General features: G+C 33.9%; 1 protein-coding gene across 6 annotated transcripts in view; it reads left to right on the forward strand.

Moving 5' to 3' along the window:
- The first annotated feature begins 204 nt into the window (after window positions 1-204).
- Window positions 205-26,111, forward strand: part of LOC118193522 (ATP-dependent DNA helicase DDX11) — a 36,937-nt gene continuing 11,030 nt past the window's right edge. The window contains exons 1-5 of one of the 6 annotated variants that reach the window (XM_035365547.2): window positions 205-466; window positions 3,754-3,865; window positions 11,440-11,561; window positions 11,761-11,882; window positions 18,447-18,511. In XM_035365547.2, coding sequence (XP_035221438.1) covers window positions 11,866-11,882; window positions 18,447-18,511 — 82 coding nt within the window. In that variant the 5' untranslated portion in view covers window positions 205-466; window positions 3,754-3,865; window positions 11,440-11,561; window positions 11,761-11,865. Of the gene's footprint in view, window positions 467-3,753; window positions 3,866-11,439; window positions 11,562-11,758; window positions 11,883-18,446; window positions 18,512-26,111 lie in introns of those variants that run through there. The other 5 variants (XM_085815121.1, XM_085815120.1, XM_035364946.2 and 2 more) reach the window with 5 other exon arrangements.

Here is a 26,111-nt window from a genome sequence, read left to right on the forward strand (position 1 = left end):
GAAATTATAGTGAAACAAATTTAAATTGAGAAGAAAGTTACGTTCATAGATATAGTAATACTATATCTATGGTTACGTTAAGGTTGTCTATTTTTATTTTTTAAAGCTTTGAAAAAGCTTGTCCAGACAGCAAGCAAGCAGTTTGTGATTATTATGAATATGAACTGAAGTGATATACTGCAATTTTCGTTACGTCATATTCTCAGTTTGCGCGCTAAATTTCTGATGTGTTTTGTTTAGATTACGTACCTAATAGTTATTTATCGAGAGAAAAGGGCTTATATGTTTTAATTTTCAAAACCTATGTTTCATTATTTGAAAGTAGGAATTTAGCATCCTCGTTTTCTGCTGTTGTATACACATACGTATTTTATCTACCTCTTCAGTTTATATGCGTTTTTAAGTGAGAGTTTTAGAAATTCTTTTTCCTATTTCATTTAAAACAGATGAAATAGTGATGCAAGCAGTATGTAGAATTTCAGCTTTTAATCTTTAATTTTATTTTTATACAAATTCTTTTAGAATGTTTTATATTCAATGTAAAATTATCAAAAATCGCATTCATCTTTTATAGTATAAGTTAAAATGTTCATAGTGGGTTTTATGTTTTGTGACTGACACAAAAGAAGGGAATTTATTAGTTCTAAGGTATGTCCGTTGACCGTACGTGTTCAGGTATTGTACTATTGAGATGCCTAGCGCAACGTTGAGTCAGTTCTGGAATATTGGAGAGCATAAATAAAATGTAATTCATCGGAGCAAAATGTTTTGAAAATTATTAGGTGTAATATCTGGAATTGGAAGTAACTTGGATGAAAAAAAAAAAAAAAAAAGGAATCCTGCAGCGATATGAATTAATACATCATTTTTGAGCAAACAGTTAATGGGGATAAGACTCTTTAAGTTTCATACATACTTAGAGGGAAGAGGAAATACTATTTAAAAATGGATAATTATGATCCAAATTAGCGAAATAAGTTGTTAAGATTATTGTGAGCATGTTACGAAGAATAAAACAAGCAAGTAAGAACATAAGTAGTTCTCAGACAATTCCCTTCCTAAGTACTAGTTACATCTTTGATTACTTGATTTTGACGGATGGAAAGTAAATGATTTTCTCTTGAAAAGCTATCACAGAGTGCTGGAGGAATATTTTGAGGTGGTTCAGTTACTCTGTTCAGTTTACTAGTTCAGTTACTGTGTGCTGTTCATTTCTTCAGGTATGAGGAATAATATATGCATGCTGTTCATTTCTTCAGGTGTGATAGAATTATTCTTCAGGTTTGACAGAATTCTCAAAGTTTTTGTATTTCTCAGTATAAATTATTTTTAATTATTGAACTAAGTTCAGAAAAAGTTTTTGTTGTAATTAGATGAAATCTAAAAATATGAAAAGGGATGTTGATTTTAAAAGCAGATATATTAAGATATTCTTGTATTGTTTTACATTTTATTTTCATATCTTTTGAAGTAAGTAATGACTTAGAGTAAGTATGCCGATTTTCCTATAAGCAAACTATCAAAATAGAAATTATATTTATTACGCATGTTATTTGTATGTACACTGTGCTTAATTTAAAAACAGTAAATGGCTAATATTTGGAATAATATAACAAGTAGTTTGGCGACATTTTGGTAAGGCGATAAAGGTTACTAGCTAGGATGGATAATCTTTGGAATATGGTAACAGGTAGTTTGGCGACATTTTGGTAAGGCGATAAAAGTTACTAGCTAGTAGTGTACATGGATAAAGTCAAGAGTGTGTGCAATGCCATTTTTGTGCAATTCTGGATTTTTTTTTTAAGTGAAAATAGGTCGACGTGTACATGGATAATACCATGTATGTGCAATTCTTAAAAACGCGGCAAGCAGTTTGCGATTTTGCACCTTCTCCCAATTTCGCACCTAATCTTCGTCATGATTAAGCACTTTTGTTCCATAAAAGTTCTAGTATAAGCGTGATTCGGCTAGCAGATTGACGGAAAAAATGTTGAGTTAAAAAAACATACCTTTACTTCGTGAAAGCAAAATGGCATCCAAAACAAAATTAGCAGGTTGCTGTAGTAGGGTTGGTTGCCAAGTTTTCGCCAAAAAATCACTAAGTTACCATAATCCAAAGATTAACCCCTAGGACATTAGCAGTGTACATGGATAAAGTCAAGAGTGTGCGCAATGCCATTTTTGTGCAATTCTGGGATTTTTTCAAGTGAAAATATGTTGACGTGTACATTGATACCGTGTATGTGCAATTCTTAAAAACGCGGCAAGCAGTTTGTGATTTTGCACTTTCTCCCAATTTCGCACCTAATCTTCATCATGATTAAGCACTTTTGTTCCATAAAAGTTCTAGCATAAGCGTAATTCAGCTAGCAGATTGTTGGAAAAAAATGTTGAGTAAAAAATAAATAAATAAAATAAATTAAAATAATAAAACATGCTTTTACTTCGTGAAAACAAAATGGCACCCACACAAAAACTAGCAGGTTGCTGTAGCAGGGCTATCGCCAAAAAATCGCCAAGTTACCATAATCCAAAGATTAACCCAGTAAATTTTTATATTTATAAGGCGTACTGTACTTATGTGTGTAGGAAATGACATCTACATATTTCACATTGATCCTTGAGATCTCACAGTTGTTAACTCTCCTTGTTTTTAATTTTCATTTATCACTATTATTATTTTAATTTCATTTATCACTAAGTGTTGTTTTGGTTATGATATCCTGAGTATTTTACGATATACATTTTTGAAACCCTATCATGACATAATTGGGTTGGACCCTATCAGGATGTGTTTGATTGTAATCCGTGATTGTGGCACTGAATTTGGTTGTTGGAAAACTACAGTCAAAAGTCGTTAATCCGGACCTCAAAGATACAAACTTTATGCACATGCGTGAATGCATTATGTGTTCATGCATGCGCCTAGGTGTTTCTGCATGTGCGTAATACCTTTGTGCGGGCACATATGTGTGTGCGCATGCGCGTTTAATGCATAACGGACAGTATAAGCTAAGCTAAAATTATCTAATTATCTATTTCAGTTAATGTTGCAGATTGCGTTGTTCCTTAATCTTCTAATTGGATCCGGCTTATTATTTTTTTGCAAACTGTTAAAGCAATTTTATAAAAGTAAGCTTGAACTTTCAATTATGTCAAAAAGAATTTCCGATTCTGGAGCTGCCGAAGGATCTACAAAGCAAAAGCCTGTTTCGTTTTGGCAGTGTATCGTAAGACTGCGAAAGCATTTTCAAACAAAAAGTGGAATCGCCGCAAAAAATGGATAAAGGCATATCCTTTGCTTCTCTAACCATTCCAAAATGTGTTTATCAATTTCACGCTGCTCTGCGCGGGGGACGACGCGGGACGCAATGAACTGGAAGTTGATCTGTCAGCATTATCCTTATCTTCCGGGCAGGTGTTTTTATTTTATTTGGCTTATAATTCCTTACTAAATGTAGTATTTTATCTCGATGTACTCCGTCTTTCATATTATTTAAATCAAATTCCTCGTCATTATAAATATCACGAATACACATCAAATAGTTTTCTGGTTGCAATTTTTTAATTTTGACTGTGTAATGTATGCTTTACGCATGCACGCGTTGAAAGAAATATTTAATAAAGTAAACAAATAAATATTAAGCTATTTTTTTGTAAATTTTGATATCCTTTAGATCATAATTGCTCTTTATTTCATAAATCAGGGTTTCATATTTTTAATTTTATAATTTCTGCATGCCATCTTACCAGATTTAAACTGATGATCTATAATCCGGAATCGCCGAAGTCCCAACGAGTCCGAACTAAAGACTTTTGACTGTATTTCTCAGAGCTTATTTCTGTGTTGGATGTCGGTCAAGAGGTACGTTGCTTTTTTTTGTGCTTTACACCATAAAATGATTGCTGGTGATAAGATTAACCTTGCCATCCGATTTGAAATGAATGGAAAAGAAAGCATTGATTGACTGGTGTGTATATTTGGTGGTCGTGTGCTTAATGCATGATATAATTAAAGAAAATAAGAGTAGACAATCTCCTATAACAAAATATATTAAGTACTAAATTACAATTTAAATTACGTTGCAGCGATCAACGCAGAGCTCGGAACACAGTTCATGCTACCGTCGCGTACAGTTGTCTGATGAGAAGTCTGAGTGAGTAATGACGTCGCTTTGTTGCTCCGGTTAAGAAATGGATTTTACACGTGGCGCCATCTCATGAAAGAAGTTGAAGTATCTGTCGGAACGCCACAGTACTCCCCCCCAAGTACCATCGGTACGTTATAAGTACTTTGGGTTAAATTAACCTTTCTTCCAGATATAGTAGTTTTAGGTTGCTCTTTAACGGGATGTAAGCTTTCTTCCGGGAGTGATGTTGATGAGGAAGTTGTTGGATTTTGCATTAGAAATGCTGGTTTGAGACGATCGATTCCAATCACTGATTGTTTGCCATTGCAGATGATGGTGAAATGTTTCGGTGTTTGTTTGACAACTTTGAATGGACCATCATATGAAGGTGTTAAAGTTGGCTTAATTGCATCGTTGCGTACGAATACGTGTGAAGATGTCTCAAGCGCAGGATGTACAAAATAGCTTGGCTGGTTATGCGAAGATGCTGGGGTTGGCGAGATATTGCTCATGGTCTCACGTAAACGTTGAAGGAATGTTGGAGGGTCGATAACTGGAGTAGATTCTGGGTGAAAGAATTCACCTGGCAGACGGAGGGTTGCACCATATAACATTTCAGCACAAGTGCTACCAATTTCAGCACAAGTGCAGCACAATTTGAATGCTGTGTGAAGACCAAGCAAGACTAGGGGTAAGGCAAGGGCAATCAAGACTAGGGGACTAGGGGTAAGCAAGACTAGGGGTGTCCAGTGTGTGCTACTGTGACACTTCAGACCTTGTTTGAGAGATCGGTGAAAGCGTTCCACCATCCCATTTCCAGATGGATGGTATGGTGTTGTGCGAATATGGCGAATGCCAAGAAGAGAGGTGAGGGATGCGAACAAGTGACATTGAAATTGTCGGCCTTGGTCAGTAGTGATGGTGGTAGGCATGCCAAATTTTGAAAGCCACTGGGAGATGAATGCTCGAGCTACAGTTTCAGCGGATATATTTTCAATAGGAATGGCTTCAGGCCATCTTGTGTACCGATCAATACAAGTGAGGAGGTAAGTGTAACCATTTGAAGGAGGCAATGGGCCAACCAAGTCTAAGTGCACATGATCAAAGCGTCTTGCTGGAAGGTTAAATTGTTGAATGGGGCTGTGAGTGTGACGGGATACTTTACACCATTGACATCTAATACATGAACGAGTCCATTCTGTGATGTCTTGATTCATTGCTGGCCAGACAAATCTGTCTGCGATCAGCTTTTTGGTGGCACGGATTCCAGGATGTGCCAAATTGTGCAAGGCATTAAACACTTCATGTCTAAAATTGACCGGAATATAGGGACGTATTCTATTGTTCTCTATGTCACAGTAAATTTTAAGCATTGGATCAATGTGCAGCGGTTGTAACTGAAGGGAGGTTTGTGGATTTGAGATTAGGTTCTTGAGTTCCTCATCATGCAATTGAGCTTTTGCAATTTCAGAGAAATCTGGGGTAGTGAGGTTGATATTGTTTACCCGAGACAAGGCATCAGCGACATAATTATCAGTACCAGAGACATATCTGATATCTGTACTAAACTGGGCGATGAAATCCAGACGTCGAAGCTGATGAGGAGAACATGAGTCAGTTTTTTCTAAAAGCGAAGGTTAATGGTCGATGATCGGTGAAAATGATGAAATCGTGTCCTTCCAAGTTGTGCCGGAAGTATTTAACAGCACAGTACACAGCAAGTAGCTCCCTGTCATATGTGCTGTATTTCCTTTCTGCAGTAGTAAGTTTTCTGGAGAAGAATGCCATTGGGGAAAGTCCTTTAGTGGTATGGGCTTGAAGCACTGCTCCTATGGCCGTGTCAGATGCATCTACCATTATAGAGAGCTGATAACTAGGTGAGTGATAAGAAAGTGTGGCTGCATTTGCCAGATCGTGTTTGCATTGCTCGAATGCTGCAGATGCAGATTCAGTCCAAGGGACAGCTCGTTGATCTTTTTTTTTTTTTTTTTTTTTGCTATTCTTCAGAAACTCATGTAGGCAGGCTTGTGTTTTTGCAGCATTTGGCAGAAAGCGTCGGTAGAAATTTGTGGTATGGGCTTGAAGCACTGCTCCTATGGCCGTGTCAGATGCATCTACCATTATAGAGAGCTGATAACTAGGTGAGTGATAAGAAAGTGTGGCTGCATTTGCCAGATCGTGTTTGCATTGCTCGAATGCTGCAGATGCAGATTCAGTCCAAGGGACAGCTCGTTGATCTTTTTTTTTTTTTTTTTTTTGCTATTCTTCAGAAACTCATGTAGGCAGGCTTGTGTTTTTGCAGCATTTGGCAGAAAGCGTCGGTAGAAATTTAACATTGCTAGAAAACGCTTCAGTTCAGAGATGGTTTTGGGCTGAGGTAGGTCGTTAATTGCTTTGACTCTTTCCGGTAAAGGTTTGACTCCATTCTGGGTGATAAGACATCCAAGAAAGGAAACTGAGGATTGACCAAGTACACATTTGGATGGATTTAGTTTTAATCCATGATCTTTAAGGCGAGTGAAAATCTGACGCAGATGTTGAAAATGTTCTTCCGCATCTGTAGATGCAACCAGGATATCATCAAAATATGGGATGCAGAAATCGAGGCCAGACAGTACTTGGTGTATGAAACGCTGAAATGTTTGACCAGCATTGCGAAGGCCAAATGGCATATATAAGTACTCAAAGAGACCAAATGGTGTAGTCACTGCAGTTTTGGGCACATCTTCAGCATGCACTGGGATCTGATGATATGCTCTGGCAAGATCGAGGGTAGAAAATATGTTTGTTCCATGAAAAAGATGGGTACAGTCTTGGATATGTGGGACTGGATATCTGTCAGGGACTGTGACGGCATTAAGTCGACGATAATCTCCACAAGGCCGCCAATCACCATTAGACTTTTTAACCATGTGAAGTGGACTGGTCCATGGACTTTTAGATGGGCGAATGGTTCCCTGTGCTAGCATGAATTTAAATTCTTTGCGAGCAGCTTTTAGCATCTCTGGAGAAAGAGGACGAGGCTTGGAAAATACAGATGGGCCATGTGTTTCAATGTGATGATACACTTCTGGCTGATGAGTCTGCTGACCTGATTTGGATGGGTTTAAAATGTCAGGGAATTCTGCTAATAACCGATGATTTATATTTATTCCTCATAATCGTATAATTAGCCTTATTGCATGTTTTTCCCACAATACCATGTGATCAATTGTATTGTACCGCTATTGCATTCTGTTACTAAGTTTGGTACGAATCCTGTACCATAATTGGTAGTAACCAATGTATCAACCTTTGTATATCTTAAACACAGTTGCATGCTAAATATATTTTGTATAACATATTCCTTTTTCCTAACCATTGTTGTACTATAGGGATTGAATGCGTATCGAGATCAAATTATATTGTACGCTACCTACTTCTTCTGTATCACATCACTACCTGCGGTATTGTAACATGACTTTGTCATAGCGAATATCTAGTTTATTACACTGACTTTCAATATGTTGCTTTGTCAAATATATGTACTTGGATATGCAATGTATCCCGATCCAGTTGTTAGTCTTCTGAATTAAGTCGAATTCTGAATGCTTTATGCATTTCCCATGTATCAGAACTTCCAGTCACACACTGATGGCTATTCTTTTATTTTTATTTCTTTTGGTATATCCTCTGTGTATTGCTGTAATCATTTACATTCATTATGTCACTATGTTCTCTATTTTTATGTTATATTGTCATTAAGTCTAATTCTACTGTCTATATTTTACTCATTGTATATTATTGGGCTGCCCAACATCAAACTGTACTTTAGCTTATGTATATTCTATATTTGTGTGTATTACACCTTTGTAAAATTTTTGCTTATTGTCAAAACTCGCCCTTTTTGGCCCTGCATGCTTTTGTTATTTTATTTAATAAATGTGGGACCTGGGCGGTTGTTGGGACTGTCTTTCGTGGGCATTTGGTCTGTTGGACTGCCCCCGGGTTGAATTTGGCTCTGGGTTTGGGCACCCGGTGCGTGGCGTCTTGTGATTCCTCTTTAGGCTCTAGATATAGGTGGACGTGGTGCTATACCGATTAACCTTTTGGTAAAGGGACAGTGCCCACGTCCTCCGTTGCTTATCGCTTAATAACCGATGAAACCGTGTGCTGCCCGATACAACACTTATGTTGGTAGGTACGTTCGATATGTGAGAAGCTTGGCCGTGTGATGTCAGCTGAGTTGTAGCATCAATTAAGCAATTATTCTTGACATCCACTAGAACATAACTGAGTTGAACGATCAGCCAGTACTATTCTGTCGATGTGGTGGACATTCTGTTGGCCAGCAGAAGACCGCCCATTTAGTTTCCCGCTTGTTCAAAAGTGCATGGAGGGGCACACTTGCGAGCTTGAGCGCTAAAATTCATATGATAAAAACATATGCCACTTGTGGGTTCTTTTTACTGCGTTCGAGTATTGTGGCGAGATCGACTCCTGCTTCGGGCACGAAATTTATTACGTGGGCCCTGATTTGATCGTTTGTATCTCCGTGAAGCATGAAGACTCGTAGAGAGTTCAGATACTTTTTTAGTCAATTCAGCCATTTGTTGTTCGAGGGATGAACTGGAAGGTGTAGCATTAGCAGCACTGACATAAGCTGGAGTAACAAGTTCATTAATTTTGTCAGCCATTGCTGCTAAACGGATTAGATCTTCATTGGAAGCAGCAAGAATTATTTGTATGTTATTAGGGAGACGCGAAAGCCATAGTGACTTAAACAAGTCGTCACTAAAATGGCTTCCTGCCAGATCACGCATTCGTGACAGCAAGTATGAAGGTCGCTGATTTCCAAGTTCAAGTCCTTGTAGTAAAGTACGTATTTTTGAAGATTCACTTTCTGAATAGATTTCAATAAGCCGCTGTTTCAGTTTGGAGTATTTATCACAATCAGGTGGTTTGAGAATTAAGTCATGCACTGAATTCAGAATATCAGACTCAATTGCTGCAACTACATGGTTGAATTTTGTAGAATCCTCACTAATGCGAGCGATAGAAAATTGTGCTTCGATCTGAGCGAACCACAATGAAGGATTATTTTTCCAGAAAGGCGGTGGCTTCACCGCAACGCGTGTGATTTGTGGCTCTGATGGAATATCGTCGGGCATACTGATAGATAATTTTCACTTTAATTAATAAACACTTAACAGCACAAATATTGTAGCAAGAGGATACACTATTGATATTTTGCCATGATAACAATAAATATTTTAACCATGCAGAAAAAATTTACATAACGATACACACACAAATAATACAGGGTCAGCAATTGCACACACAAATAATATTTTACCGAAATGCATTTGAAAAGAAACCCCTATTTGAGAAAAAAAATGATGCGTTCATTTTGTATTGCGCACACACATAATCACCACTTCACACTGCTAAGGCACTTTCGAAGGAAAAAGGAAATCACTCCTGTAGCACATGGGAAAAAAATTCACTACTTTCGAACACTGAAGGAAGAATTTTGCCGTAGCACGTTGCAGAAAAATTACTGATGTAGCACATTTAGCGAAAATCACTATTGTATCACATTTGTCACAAAAGTTGAATGACCGAAGAATTATTGCACGACTGGCGAAGTCAGCGGAACGGAACAGACCACATTGATGATTTGCTGAAGCTCCTTGCGATGATATGCACGACTTTGAAAAAAAAACACAAGCAATATATATCAATACTTCTAGAAATAATTGAAGGGGTACGTTGTAGCATACGTTTAATGTCCATATTCGTTGTTATTTTTAGTCAGTTCTTCAGAATGCCTTGGATGCACATGGCTTAGGGTCGTTGAAAATCCATTGTCAGTAGCGTGCTCAGTCAAAAGGTCACCACTTTTGGTGGCCGTGTGCTTAATGCATGATATAATTAAAGAAAATAAGAGTAGACAATCTCCTATAACAAAAGAATATATTAAGTACTAAATTACAATTTAAATTACGTTGCAGCGATCAACGCAGAGCTCGGAACACAGTTCATGCTACCGTCGCATACAGTTGTCTGACGAGAAGTCTGAGTGAGTAATGACGTCGCTTTGCTGCTCAGGTTAAGAACTGGATTTTACACGTGGCGCCATCTCATGAATAGAAGTTGAAGTATCTGTCGGAACGCCACATATATATGAAGGTTTAATCGTAATTCAACAGAATATCTTACCTGGACAACGATTGTATCCGATTGATGGAAGTCGTACAATTGTCTTTCTGATAATGGCTTCGTTCACCTCTCGTCAAATTACGTAACGAGATTCGGAAACCAGAGCTCATATCAACACTATCGAAGGTATGTGAGGTGCAACAGAAAGGGATTTTCGAAAGAAATTCCACTGACAGTACTATGGTACTCCACAGACACTATGGAGGATATTTCTTATTCTTCTGGGAATTTATGTGGCGCTGGCAGGATACAGATTCTAGTTCTGAACCTTTTATTAAATCTTTCTTTGCATTGATGGAAGCAGTTTTGTATATTTTTTCTTTGCATTTTCGATAATAAATAGATATTTTTTTGTGCGTTCATTTAAGTAAACCCATGTTTCTTCAAGGGTTATGATGTATTTCCGTTTATCTCATGCTAAAATTTTTCATACAGGGTTCTACAAGTTGTTCTGTATTGAGCCATGTGCCTCTGCAAAAGCTGAACATTATTTTTTATAGCTTTTTTAAGATGTAAATCTTGGTTTATTATTTTATTTATTGTTGCAGCAGATGTATATAAAGAAATTGTAATGATTTCTGTATTGGTGGATTTTCTCTTCTTACCAATGATTTAACATTAGAAACAGTATGTACCTTTTTCAGTTCTTAGTTTGGAGTTTTTCCATGCAGAAGTAATGATTTATGGATTTTCTCCTTCCGATTAATAATACTGCTTACTTTGCACTTAGAACTTTTAATACTGTACATATCACAAGCTTTGAATGATGAAATAAGAATATTTCTCTTTGGAAAAACAGATCATTCAACCATCTGCTTGTTTACATACAACATTTTGAAAAAGAATAAATTTAAAAATAGCGAATAATATGTACATTTCAAATAATAAGCTGTTACCAAAAATTTTTATTCCAAAACATTTGCCTTTTTTAAAATTCTGTATTGATATCGTTCTAAAAGTGTATAAACATTCTATGTAATATCTCCTATCCATCTAAAATATCTCCCTGATAAATTTATATGGTGCTTTTGTTGTTAACTTTGTACTTTTAAGCTGTAATAATTTCATTTTTTTATCAGATTTATCTTTCATCTATTATATATTTCAGTTTAGTTTGCTGTTGAATAAATCATCAGTGACATAGCCTAAAAATTCACAAGGAAAATAATATTGCTTTCATCAGTCAAATTTATAAATGTGAATCACTTTCTCATCTGTGACTTAGGAAAGGTAAGTATCTAATTATAATTTTATGTTACTATATATTGCTTAATTTGTATCTTTTTAGATTTTTAGAATTAAATACCTTATACCTTTTTTGATTATACGCTATTGAATTAAATCTGTATTTTTGAGGTCCAATGTATAAAAACTGATTTCATTAAGAATGTATTTTTAAATGAATTTTTTTTTTTCCATTTATCTTTAGATAATTTTCTGTTGATACGTAATTGTTAATTTCTTGCAAGGTTTTGGAAATTCAAACTGAAATGTGGATGAAAGTGAAGTAATTACTACATGTGGATGATTACTAATGTGGATGAAAGTGAAGTAATTATTACATTTTAATCATATTTGCACTACCTATCTTCGTATATGTAGAACAAAAGTAATAATAATAATAATAGGAGTACTTTTTTTTTTTTTTTTTTTCTTCTTTCTAATGAATAAAATTTTAACAACATTTAAAGTTTACGTATTGCAAACTGGACAGTTAAGTTTTACAGTTTTTGCGATTAAGTATCTGCTTTAACAAGAAAATACCTAATAAGCATAGTTTTAAGTAATTAAAAAATTTACTGATGGAAATAAAATTAATTCTGGAGTACTTTAACCCCATAATCTGAGTTTGTAAAGCTACAGCATTGATAAATTAAGTTAGTTGGTTCTAGTTTAGATTTCCTATTAGATGGCTGGCTGCATGGAGTCTGAGATTTTTTTTTCAGGTGTGATGTAAATATGAGCCAGTTTCTTAAAAACAAAGCTTCATAAAGGAATTCTTTCCTGAGGTAAATTCTGACAGACTATATTCTGACCAGATTAAAATAATCCACTTCCTAATTTGATGTGCATAAAAACATAGTAGTGTTAGTGATACCAAGTGCATTAAAATCAATTTTTTTTCTTCTCTGTTCTTAAATTACAAATAGACATGTCATATATGGGTTCCTTATTTGATGTTATATCCCCCCCTGGTGATTGAAATACCAACAGCTAACTTCCATCAGTACTACTGGGAATACTGCTGATAGCCATGCAAACTTTTAAAATAATAATAATACAAAAAATCAAGCATTTCATGGTCTTCTCCGTATTGTACCTTGAACCATGACATTATAATACATAGAAAATTAATTTGAAACTGTTTTTACTAGGAGCAAATTTTTATCTGTTGGAATCAAAATTTTCATAAACTCAAAATTACTCATATAAATACATTTTGAATAGAAGTCTATGTTCTTTTATTTTCACCAAATAAATAAATTTCACAAATAAATAACTTCTTATACTATTTTCAAAAAAATAGTGTAAGAATTTTAAAAATATAAGGATACAGTAAAAAATTTCTTTCATAATGAAAGAAAAATTACTTAATTACTTAAAGGAAAATTACTTAAATGAAAATATGTAGCCAAAAATGTAATGTACTTCAAAGACCATTTCAAAAATTAAATCTATGGCTCTAAAACCTCTGTACAGGATAAGTAATGAGAAATTGCATAATAAATTATAATATTACAACTCTGATGTTAAAGTAATTATTAAATATGCATTTCTCAAACATTGCATACCATGTTAGATATTTAACATTAAGAGTTATCTTTATTATTGCAATGATTTTTGTTACAGCAAATATGTACCAGTAAATAGATTGTCACGTGTAGGCAGTATTATTTTGCTTTATCATAATTTATACTGGGTGCATGCTATTTAGGTTATGTGAAAGTTTATAATTATTTTTGTTCAGTGTTAACTACAAAATGCTAATCTGGATCAGAAAATGAGGTCAACATCAGAAAATGAGGTCACATAAAACATTTATTATCTACTCAGTTATTCTAATATTGATATGTGCTTTTCATATGAATTTCTTTTTTTGTTGTTTAAATATAGAAATTTGTTGTTAATTATTAGTTATTATTAGAAATTTGTTATTTTTCAAATTATAATGCATCTGTAGATTTTCATAAAGTGACATCTAAAATGTTTGTCATTTGTTGATGTTTTCAAGTAAGAAAGCTTTTAACCTACACTCTAGCTATGTCGTACCCAAACTTACACTATATTAAGTTAGAAATGAACTACTGATTATCATGCTATTGGTGTCTGATTATCTGAGAGAATCCCCCCCCCGGCTATTTCTTTTATACTTTATATTAATAGCTGGTACTATTCGGTTTCGAGGGCCGTAAAAAATTGCAGTGAAAATGTATGCGCAAAAGTGCCAAATCTAGCAAACGCGCCCATTTAACAGCGCGCCAAATCTAGCGTACGGGCTGATTTCAGATTGCGTACGTTTATATAGTTCTATATTTCTTAAGACGCTGTTAAAATACTAGTTTAATTTTTGAATCCTTTTTTTTTTTTTTTTTTTTTTTATTTATTTTTAATCCGTTTTTGATATCCTATGGATTTAATAATTTGGGAATTGCCCATAACGAAAAGTCGGCATTAAAGTTTTGGGTAAAGTGCAGAATCACCCACTGCTTGACGCGTTTTTAAGAATTGCACATACTCGGTATCCATGTGCACATCGACCTATTTTCACTTTAAAAAAAATTCTAGAATTGCACAAAAATGGCACTGTGCACCCCTTTGACTTTATCTATGTACATATCGACCTATTTTCACTTAAAAAGTAAAAGAAAATTGACAAAAATCCAATTGTTTTTACCCTTGTACAAAGCGGCAAACAAATAAGTGAGCGATTCTGCACTTTACCAAGAATATTTTCAAAGAAAAGGCATCATTCATTATAGAAAATTACGTTTGAACAACCAACGAGATGAAATTATGCTTTAGCGATAAGTTGGTAGCGAAATAGCGATGCAGGCATCCATTCAGTTATGTTTAGCAATTTTTATATAAATTATAATAATGATCTGAAATAGTTATTTACTCTTATGCTTCCATTCAGTCATGTTTAGCCTTTTTCATATAAATTATAATAATAAAAAAGTATTATATGAAATTAACCTTTCATCTAAATTAAAACATCAATCTTAAATAGTCATTTACTGTTATACTTCCTTTCTTGCCGCAATTATTTTTGGCAGCATTGGCATCAACAATAGTTTGGCGATTTTTTACGGCCTTCGAAACCGAATAGTATCTAATAGCTTTCATACTGAAATTTGATAGGGGTTAAAAGAAAATATATCTAATCATTTTTTAAAGTTTTAATTCTTCATTAAAACTGAATAAGCAGCGTGTTCATTGAAAATAGATAGGTTCATAAAAGCAGCAATACCTTGCTTTTCAGAGCTAATTTATTCTTAAAGATAATTTGTAAAGATATAACAAATTATCAAATTCAAATCAATATTATTATTAATATTGATTTGAATTTTGTCTGATGGATGGGATGTTTGCATGCTATCAATTTAAAAAAAGTGTGCTAGAATGCATGCTAGGAATAAAAAAAAAATATTTCTGAAAAGAGCAATTTATACTTCTGTATTTTCATTTATTATGTAATCTAAGAAACATGCCATTTCTTTGCTATAATCATTCTTTATACATATTATTTAACCATAAATAAAAACAATTATGTGAGCTACTATTGCAATAATTCACTATAGCAAAATTAAAATTCAGTTTTCTGAAATTCATATGAATGAATATGATTCATACGAGTGAATATGTATATCTTAGCTGATTTTATAAAGGCTTATTTTAAAATTAATATTAACTCCTAAATTTAGCACCGTTTGAAAATATCTGATGTTACTAAAATCATATATTAAAACTTAAAAATATTCAGAAGTCACAAGTGGCTTTTGAAAAGCTGCAAGTTGATATTTATATTAAGAGTAGTAAATAGAATTTGAATAGAGATAACTTTGAAATAAAGTCACAAGTATTTCATTTTTTCCTTTAATGAGGTTTTTTTATTAACAAAAGTAAATAGATTTTGTCTTTGTATATTCTGTATTTAGGTAAGTATGTTCTTGTAAATGTAAAGTGTAAATTAATGCATTAAGCATTTTTTTTTTTTTTTTTTTTTTTGTCAAACTGAAAACAAAGTGTTGTTTTGATTTCCATGCTTATCACTTTTGATTACAGTTATGTGTTGGTAGGTGTAAATTACAAATGAACAAGGTGTAAAATTCTTTACAAAGAAGTAAAGTATTTTTTAATAAGAGAACCGTGAATAAAGCAGGAATTTGGAAAATAAAACTAGCAACTTTTAAATATTTATAACCAACATGTTCTGCTCTAGAAAGAATAAAACAAGACATCATGCTCTGTCGAATGCTGCAATTGAGGAACAAAAATTATTTTAAAATATAAAATGCCAATTTATTATTTTTTTATAAAAACATAATTTTTCATAAACTAACAGTCAAAAAGTCACTACATTAAAATCACAATTAACCCTCAATTATTTAATTAGTACATTAGATGCAACCTGGTCAGGTCAATAATTACATTTTATTTTTCCAATGCCAGTTACAGCTTTACATTTGCATTGCTATGTAGTAAGATCTCAGAAACATCATCAATGCAACATGTTGCCTAATGTGTTTGTCTTTTCTGTCTAAGTAACCACTACTTACTCTAGACTACTTACATCATTACAATTGTGACTCTCAGAAAGGAAATTATTTATTTTTTGTTCATTACTTTGACAATTTGTGCAAGGCAAACAGTTTGAAATTACTTTAAAATATTATATGCATAGAGTAATTTGACAAAAATATAAACTATGTATTATTTAATAAAAGAGTTGTGTGATTTCTGTTTTAAAATATACTGTAAAGCCCCTTAACACGAACTCGCTTAAAGCAAATACTCGGCTAATATGAATAAAAGTTCAATCCCAACAGCGATGTATATGATTTATAGGAAGTTTAATTGCTTAACTCAAATTTTGATAAGCAGGAATTATGAACTGTTTTTTGGCCCATTGCGGCATTAGATTTTATCATTCAACACGAACTTTCAAAATTTTCATGTTTTAATCAAGTGGTTTCTCTGCTTGGACTGTGTTCAGATTGCTAACATCCTGTTTAATTGAAAACCTCACAGAATACATTGTATTCTTTAAAACATAGCCAGCACAAGTAACACTGCTTGACAATCACGATCATTGCATTAGTGATTAGTTTTGAGTAGTTTGTTAGTGCAGACGATTTTGTCACGTATTCTTCCATTGGAATCTGATGTACAAGCAGTTTTGTGTCAACAAATGTCATCAGAAGAAAGTGAAGACCATAACATTTTGCCCATCCAACAGAAAATGTTGCATGCCTTCGACACTGTAGAACATTTTGCTGCAACATCTAAACTGACTTAGTTTTATGGAAGCCATGAGTACTGATGGCACTCAAGATGGTGATCAGTAAGCATATTTTTTCAAGTTACAGTACAGTAATCAATATACAGGGTGTTTATAAAGTCCCAGACCCATTTTGATGTTTAATAACTTATAAAATAATAAAGATAGATTAAAATTAATAATATAAATGGCTAGATAGACTCAAAAAGTTTCATGACCCTTGTCAATGAACTTCCACGTGGGCCCCCTTCGTCGCACGGAGAATATCAAGTCGATATTCAATTTCAAGTCAGGTACCAGCAAGCATGTCGGCATCCACAGAGGCCATTGCGGTTGTAATTCTGGCTTTTAGATCATCATTGTTCGACACTCTCCTCCTGTGAACGTTGTCCTTTACAAATCCACAAAGGAAAAAGGTCGTGTGGCGTTATATCAGGTGATCTGGATGGCTAAGGCATTGGACCTCCTCACCCAATCCATCTTTCTGTAAAATGGTCATTCAAAGAACTATGAACGATGGTACCCCAATGAGGTGGTGCACCATCTTGTTGCAAAAAGACATGTGGCTGAAGCTCTTCTAGTTGTGGAAATATGAAGTTTTCCAACATGTCTAAGTATACGACTGATGAGACCATCTTTTCTGTAACAAAGAAAGGCCCAATGACTCGGTCGTGCATTAGTCCACACCACACATTAACCTTTGGGGAATCCCAAATTCAGATCCCCTTATGCGCACATTATGGCAATTAACAATGCCAGAAAGATGAAAGGATGTTTCGTCGGAGAACATTATGCACTTCAGAAATTCAGCAGCATCTTCTATCATCCAGAGCATATCTGTTGCAAAGGCCATCCTCCTAAGCCTATCATCCGGTTCCAAAACTTGAACAATTTGAACTTTGTATGCATGCAGTCTTAATTTTTTCTTAATAACCTTGTACACCGTCAAAATTGGCATATTCAAATCTCCTGCCGCTGATCTCACAGATCATCTAGGATTGTGTAAAAATGTCTCTCTGACACGCTCAACATCAAATTCTTCTGCATTTTCTCTGTGTTTGCATTATGGATTTCGTTTCTATGAACCACCATAAAATCTGTGCTTTTTCTTGTGGTGTATGCATTCTCCTTAATATCCGGTTGAATATGTACAAAAGTATTAGAACGAACACATCAAAAGTAAACATAACATTGCAATTGTTGCCAAAAACAAAAGAGAGAAAAATGCAGTTAATAAGCAGATGATATCTAGAAAAGTACAGATATTTAGACTGGAAAATGAAATTATCTGAAATTAACCACACGCACAGACGATATTTACAAAAATAAAGATATTCAAACCTGAAAAGGAAAATATATAAGTTATTCCATCAATAAATGCCATAAGTTTGTTTATATCTTCATTATTTTATGAGTTATTAAACATCAAAATGGGTCTGGTACTTTATAAACACCCTGTATTATTGTGGCTTTTTTTATGACAACATGCATAATATATTGTAATCATATAACTACATACTGTAAATGGTTGATGTGTAGAAATTTTGTTTTCAAAAAATATTTGAGTCCTAGTTAACATGAGTTTTTTTTAACACAAACTCTTAATTTTTCAGTCCCTTGAGGTTCATGTTAACGAGGGTTTACTGTAACTGTATTAGGAAGTCAGATGATGCATCAGGTATTTAATATTCTCATCATTCTATATGATTCTGATCTAGAAGTGTCTTTAGAGAGGAGATACTCAGTATTAGTATTTATACGAGGGCTATCCAGAAAGTAGATTACGTTTTGGAATAAAAAAATAAACAAAGTATAGGAAACAAATTTTATTATATACAGATGAAAGCCACACTCAAATACTACTTTTCTACATAGTCACCATACAAATTAAGGCATTTATCGTAGCGATGTACGAGCTTGGAAATTCCTTCTTCCACAAAACTTGTGGTAACCAAGCTTTTCGCTGATGATTTCGTGCAACAAACTTCGCGAAATTTGTGGAAAACTCAAAGAAAGTTCCGTTATTGTGAAATTTCGATTTTCACGGACTTTAGCATCGACTTTTTCGAGAAGTTCGGCGGTCACTATGCTGGGTCTCCCACTTCGATCTTCGTCGTGAACATTGGTTCGGCCATTTTGAAATCTTATGACCCACTGACGCACTCCACCTTCAGTGATAATGTTGTCCCCATACACTTCACGAAGCTGCCGATAGATTTCTATCGGTTTACAGTTTTTTGCAGTCAGAAACCTTATTACTGAGCGCACCTCGCAGCTCGCGGGATTTTCAATTAACGCAGGCATTTCAAACCGTCACAGTATCTGAACGGAGCACAGCACGAACCTCTCACTAGCACGGCTAGATGCAGACTGAGCTGCGCAACGCTCTGACCCCAAGATGGCCGCGCTAGCCCCGCCCCTAGCGGACACAGACAGAAACGTAATCTACTTCCTGGATGGCCCTCGTATATGTTCTTTGTTGATACTTGTCATTTTAAGAGGTGATTGTCCTTGAAAGATGTCAGCATGAAAAATCTTTTTTCTGTTTCACTCACACACTTACTCGCTCACACATGAAGTCATAGCAGATATTTCAGATTCATCTAACATTTTTTTTTTATTGCAATTAAAAATTTCAAGGCCACAAATATCTTGGCACATTAATCATGCCCATTCCGGAATATAACATTTAAATTTTTAATATTGTTGTGATATAACAAGAAGCAGCAAAGAAAAAGCTCTGATAAGCCAAGGTGCAGAAAGCATGTGCATTGCATTCAAGATGAAACCTGAATTCAGAATGTGTTAGTTTTGGTTTCAGTGCATTTGATTGTATAATTGATAATGTTCGAAAACTACTATTGTCTGCTTGAAATTTAGATCCTTTTATGTCACCACATTATGCAAAAGTCATAAGATGTGGATTAATCAAGAAATGGCACAGTCCAGAAAAGTGATAATAAACAATTGCTATTTTTAGAATCAAGAGGCATAAAGACCCAAACTAAAATGAAGAATTAAGAAGCTGTTGCTAATTTAAGTTATGTAACCAAAATGTCATAAAATCTAAGTGTAAAATCTTCTTAAATATTTTATTCTTATCATTTAAAACTAACATTACACTGAAGGTATGTGTGTTAGTATTATGATATAAAACTTTACTGCTAAAATGAATTCACATTTTATTATTCATATTATAAAATAAAAGAATTACCAAACATCTTAAAGGCAGCAAACCAGAAGACAATATTTCCACAGAACTCTGTCCCATTCTTCAGTGTCTTTCCACTTCAACATCATTAAGACATTGTTTATCCTCATATGTTTTGTCTGTTACTATTCCAAAAATCCTTTTTACTTCCTTGTATTGTAATAGCGAAAAGTTTTAGGCAGCATATTTCAACGAAAATATCCATTTTGACCGCTATCGAATGAAATTTAACGATCTTTTTGCGTGATATCTGTGCGTAAGAACATAATAAAAGAATCTTTTCCTCCAAAAAAATTATAAAACTGCTTTAAAATGAATTCTGAAGAGAATATTTCGTGGCGTCTGTACGAACGTATGTACGTATCTCTCATAACTCAAAAATGAGTAGCATCAGAACGTTGAAATTTTGTATATAGGACTGCTATAACATGTAAATGTGCACCTCGTATTTTAGTTGTAATCGGCCGCACCAAACGTATATAAATATATTTATATATATATCCACTCTGTTACCCGGCTCCATAATCTCAGTTTCTTTACTCTTATATGCTTGTAACTTGTACATTTTTTACTTTAAAAATGATTGAATTATGTTGTTCTTATCTTCCGGTTAAGCTTTTTATGCCTTTAGTAAATCTGTATGCAATATTTTTAGAATTATCAGCAATTTTAAAGTTGTTTAAGTGCTGCTAAGCCTAATAATGTTTTTGATGGTGGCCATTGCTTGTTTACATTTGAAACAGCAGAATAGTGGATTTGTTGCCAGTCTAGAGACACTTAGCTTCGTAACAACAAAGATAACGCCTTTATTTATTATTGCGAATTAAATCATGCCTAATCCTTTCTGGAATTTTTTGAGGAAATAAGTGTTTAAGATTTACTTTGTAATTTTTAATACAGATATTTTGACTTTATGTATTTTTGCCTTGTTGCGAAAGCTTCGTAACAACAAAGATAATAACTGAATTAATTGAATGAGAAGTACTCAATCGTATGTGAAAAACTGTTTCTTTTTTGTTTTGTTTGCTTAATTTCTTTTATACATCATTCTAGCTTTATTATAGTATTTGAATAGAACATGTGGCAACAATTAGATAATTCTTTAAATGATATAAATTTTGTGCATTCTGTGTTATGATGTGAACGAAATATAATACTGTTAAGTGAACCTAGCGCCAGAGTGTCGCTATGGTAAAGAAATAGAGTGATTTTTAAAGAATGCATTTATTCTATTGTGGTTTATGTGCTGTCGGTGAAGTAGATTTAATTCAATCCAATAAGTGTGAATGAAATGCAAGAAAAAATGCCTATAATTTAATATTCCATACAAGGAAATCATGTGGTGTACACATCAGATTTTTTCTTTTAGACTTTTAGACTGTTGACATTTAACATTTTCTGAAATCTGTCTTGCCATGACCATGTGTTTGAAAACTGTTTCATTATAGTTATAATTTTGATTTACATTTTTTTAATCTTACATATATATATATATATATAATTTGGCTATTTTTTATCAATCTTGGGCATCATTCATTAAATTATTCCTAAGCGTTTCAAATCTGAAGAGTATTTGAAATGTAGATTGTTATAAAATTTTGTAAATTTGTGGATTTAATGTAATAAGGCATATTAGTTAAAACTGTAAGATGATACATATAAGTTAAAAATTTTTGCTTATATTCAAAGCAAAAATTTGATGTTAATTTTAAATGCAAAAGTTCAATGTGTTCTAGGATACAATTTTAGTATATTATCCTCATGATCTTGCATTATTTCCCTATTTGGTGATAAGTTCTTAGTGTATATCTGAAATTAACATTTAAACAAAAATTGATAAACTCTAGTACCCCCCACTACATTTTACAATGATTAATTTTTGAATTTCTCAATAGAAATATGAAGTAAATATATACGAGGGTTGGAACTTTAATAGTGGCAACACAGCTGAAAAAACGCTATGCAACAAAACCAAAGAATATCGCATATACCACACGTGAAGTACATACCTACCTTACCTCTCAGCAAAAAGACTCGTCCTGCCTACATCACGTGCATGCGGAGTGACGCTAAGAACGGATCCTTGTATTAGCTCGCGGTCTAAAGTAAGTGTTGTCAGGATGTTTTCAAAACAAGAACAGCGATGTTGGATAAAAATTGAATTGCCAGAGGTCATACAGCACAACAGTGTTATCAAGGGCTTCAAGAGGCTTGCGGGGAATCTGCATTACCTTACAGAACCGTAGCAAGATGGGTGAAAGCATTCAATGAAGCAGGCCAAAACATGGCAGACATGCTGTGGCCAGGTCGTATGAGTGTCAGCAATGCAGACGTGCAAGCTGTTGCCGCACTAATGGACAGTGATCGCCGCCAAACTATTCGTCAGCTGGCCGGACAAACAGGATTAGCGCATACGACTGTGCTGCACATTCTGAAGGAACGGCTGTCCATGAGAAAAATTGCTTCACAATGGGTTCCACATCAATTGACGGAAATGCAGAAATGGCTACGATACGATGCTGCCCGAACCCACCTGGAGCGCCATGAGCGCGAAGGAGATGCTTTTTTACGCTGTATCATTATGCTGGTTGAGACTTGGGCCCGATCGTACCAGCCAGAACTGAAACGCCAATCAAACGAATGGCGTCATCACGGGTCACCACTACGTTCGAAATTTCATCAGAACCCCAGCAATGTGAAAGTTATGGTGATTCTCGTGTACGACTGTGATGGTGTCATACTAACGCATACCGTTCCCCCACAGCAGACCGTCATTGCGCAGTATCACTGCTCATTTTTGGAGCACAATCTCCGACCAGCTTTGAGAAAAAAACGGCAACACTTTCTGCAGAACGCTCCTCTCATTTTGCATGACAATGCTCGACTGCATGCGGCGCAAGCTGTGACTGATTTGTTCAAGCGATGGGGCTGGGAAGTGCTTTACCATCCACCATACTCCCCAGATCTAAGCCCTTGTGACTATGACTTAATTCCTAAGATGAAGGAACCGCTTCGTGGCACTCACTTCCAAACTGTTCCTGAGATTCTTGCGGCAGTAGACTGGTCCATTCAAAAACTATCAACAAAACAGGCGCTGCTACAGGTATTCTGCGACTTCCACATCGTTGGAAACGGGTTGTACACAATGCTGGCGACTTTATTGAAGCACTGTAAAACATGATGACATGAATCACTTTTGTATTCCTTGTAAATAAATAGTTGCCACTATTAAAGTTCCAATCCTCGTATAATTCCCATTTGAACAGCCTATTAGCTATTTGTATTAAATATGCACACATAAAAATATTATCTTAGAAATTGGTTACCATATTAATTATCAAAATTTAAGTTATAATACTTTAATTCTAAAATTTAGTATGAAATTTGGGCCTGTTTAAGAAAGATGTTTCTTTATGTCTGGTCTTATTTCACTTAGTTTTAAGCATAAATTAGGATCCACTTTTAATTTTGTTCTGTATTTATTTTTCAAATATAACATAGAAGAAAACTGATTATTCAAACAAATAGGTTGTGCAAAAAGGCAATAAAAATTTAATAGCTTTATTTGAAATGCCTTTAAATTATTTTTTTTTTTCAGTTCAACCAAATGTTAACACCTGTGTTATTTTTGAAATCTTCAGTTAGAGTTCAATTACAGGAAATTTTTATCAAAAGTTCTTTTTTGTAGCTAAGTTTCTAATTTAGTTAAAGCAGAATGGCAACACTTTTTCTTGTCTTCATGAAAAACAAAGGTCAGTATTCTATCATGTGATTTAATGTGCATGTAAAATGTAAGCATTTTTCTCATCTCAAATACAACATCCATTTCTATTATTTATTTTAAAAACATCGTTTATGACAAATTTTGTTATATCTATGGCTAAAAGAATATTTGTGAAAATAAAAATTGATTATTTTGCTAATGTCTGTGAGTGGCTGTTGACCTTGAACAAAGCTCAGGTCATGTAAATTTAGGAGTGTTAGAGAAAAAACTTAAACAGGATGTTGGGGTTTTTAATATTTAAATTTAATAGTTAAAAATACTGTGTTTATTTGCATACCACACGTTGAGAATTGCTGGTTTAAAGTATTAATCTCATCTTTAATTACAAATAAGGAGGTATTTCTTATAGTTAGCCATAGTATTTCATTCTTCGTTTCTTTTCTTATTTTCCTTAGTCCATTCGGTATAGCTGCATTTATAAAGTGCTTTTGTATATCGCTTCTACAGGCCAGTAGTTCTCTGATGAAATATTAGATGCCTTTGAAGAAATATGGTGGGTGGAACGAAAATTTTATTTCTTATTTGTTATTTTAGTAAGAAATTCAATAATGGATTTAGATGAATGAATGATAGCTTTATTGCTATGGAATTGGACCCTTAATAAATGAGAAAATCAATTTTTTTTCCTTAAGTTAAAAATTGCTTTGATAATAAAAAATGTTTGATTATAAAACCATCTTGATTGAACCACTTAAATTTTTCATTGTACAGGAAACAAGTAACATTTTTTGAATGTTTTGCTTAAGCTTGCTTTTTACCATGAAAGCAAGTTTGAAGCCTATTTTTATTTTCATTTCTTGCCTGTTGGATTTGGGCAAATAGATGCACAGTTTGGTTCTGAGTTCATTTTTTAAGTTTAATTGTACATTTGTTGGCTCAGAACAGGTTTCGTTTCCATATCTTGGCATACCAGTGCTTTGAAGAAGATATAATGGGATATATAAATCCTTTGCTATTTATCTCCTTTTTTGTGTATTTGATTATTTTTAGTCATTTAATATGGTTAATTTTTGCAATATTTTTGCCAATTATTATTTCTGTACTACTTAATTTGACTTGATATCTAAATTTGCTTTGAATTTATTTTTAATTTAATTATATATGTAAGATAAAATTATATGAATCAGAATTATAATATAACTATAAACATTAATTCTTCCTCTCTATTCTAAAATCGTAATAACTTCTCTGCATTGCGTCATTTCTAGATCACTCTATGGCCCGCGCAGCTCTGATGACGTAATAATTGGGAACTTAAACTGGCATTGTAAACCAAAACTTTTCTCTTTGCCGTGCTTCCACCTTTCATAACTACACACTTCAGCTTTTGCTCTCTACTGTGCTAAGATGTAATTTCGCTGGCTTGCTTTCTATCTCAACAATATCAAAAATGTAAATCTTCTGTGGAAAGGCACGACTAGAGTGCCAAGTGATTGTGGCCACAAATATCAGTTGCAAATAAAAATGGAATTAAAACTGCCTCGACTGCGAAGTTCTTTAGATATTACCAAGTTAGCATTACTAGCATACTACGCAATCAAAATCTTCTTCAATATGGGTCTAATCACGCATCTACACTGCTCCGGCTTTTCCTTGTGCTTTTATTATGACATATATATATATATATATATATATAAACTGTAGTAAGCTCGCCTAAAAGTTACCAAGAGCTGCTGCTCCAAAAGGTTCAACACGTTTTAAAAAAATTAATACATATGAAAATCAAACCATTAGACATGTAAAACATTAAAAAACAGAAAAAAGTTAAAAAGTAAGCGGAAAATGGTAAATTAGCCCAATTCGACTTCCAAACTGGCTTTTCAAGGGAAATTTCATTTATTTGAACGTCGAATCAAGCTAACCCCATTACGCGTTTCGCCAAAACAGACAATTAATTGAAACTTTTTCGCTAAAAATTTTTTTAAAATTTAGACAAAGTGTCTTGGAAATTTTAATAGTCTCAATTCTCTGTTCCAATTTCCCGACGCGTCCGCACAGAATGACACATTAAGGTGTTAAAATATGTTAAACAATACCTAAACTTCCTAACTCTAGACTAAAATCAAAATTAAAATCAAAATAAAAACGAAAATAAATAGCGATGAGCTATTAGTCCTAAAAGTACAAAAACATACGGGCTGGGCCTGCAAGCTTAAAGATTAACAATTTAATTTTCAAATTATAGATTTTAGAAATCTGTAATGAAAACCTGTAATTAAAATAAAATAAAACAAAAATTAATAAGAGAACAAACTAAGTGGGTCTTGCTAAGACCAAGAAAAA

Source organism: Stegodyphus dumicola, chromosome 4 (genome assembly GCF_044657685.1).
Source record: "Stegodyphus dumicola isolate Sdum_Otavi_A_Nest chromosome 4, ASM4465768v1".
Lineage (NCBI taxonomy): Eukaryota > Metazoa > Arthropoda > Arachnida > Araneae > Eresidae > Stegodyphus > Stegodyphus dumicola.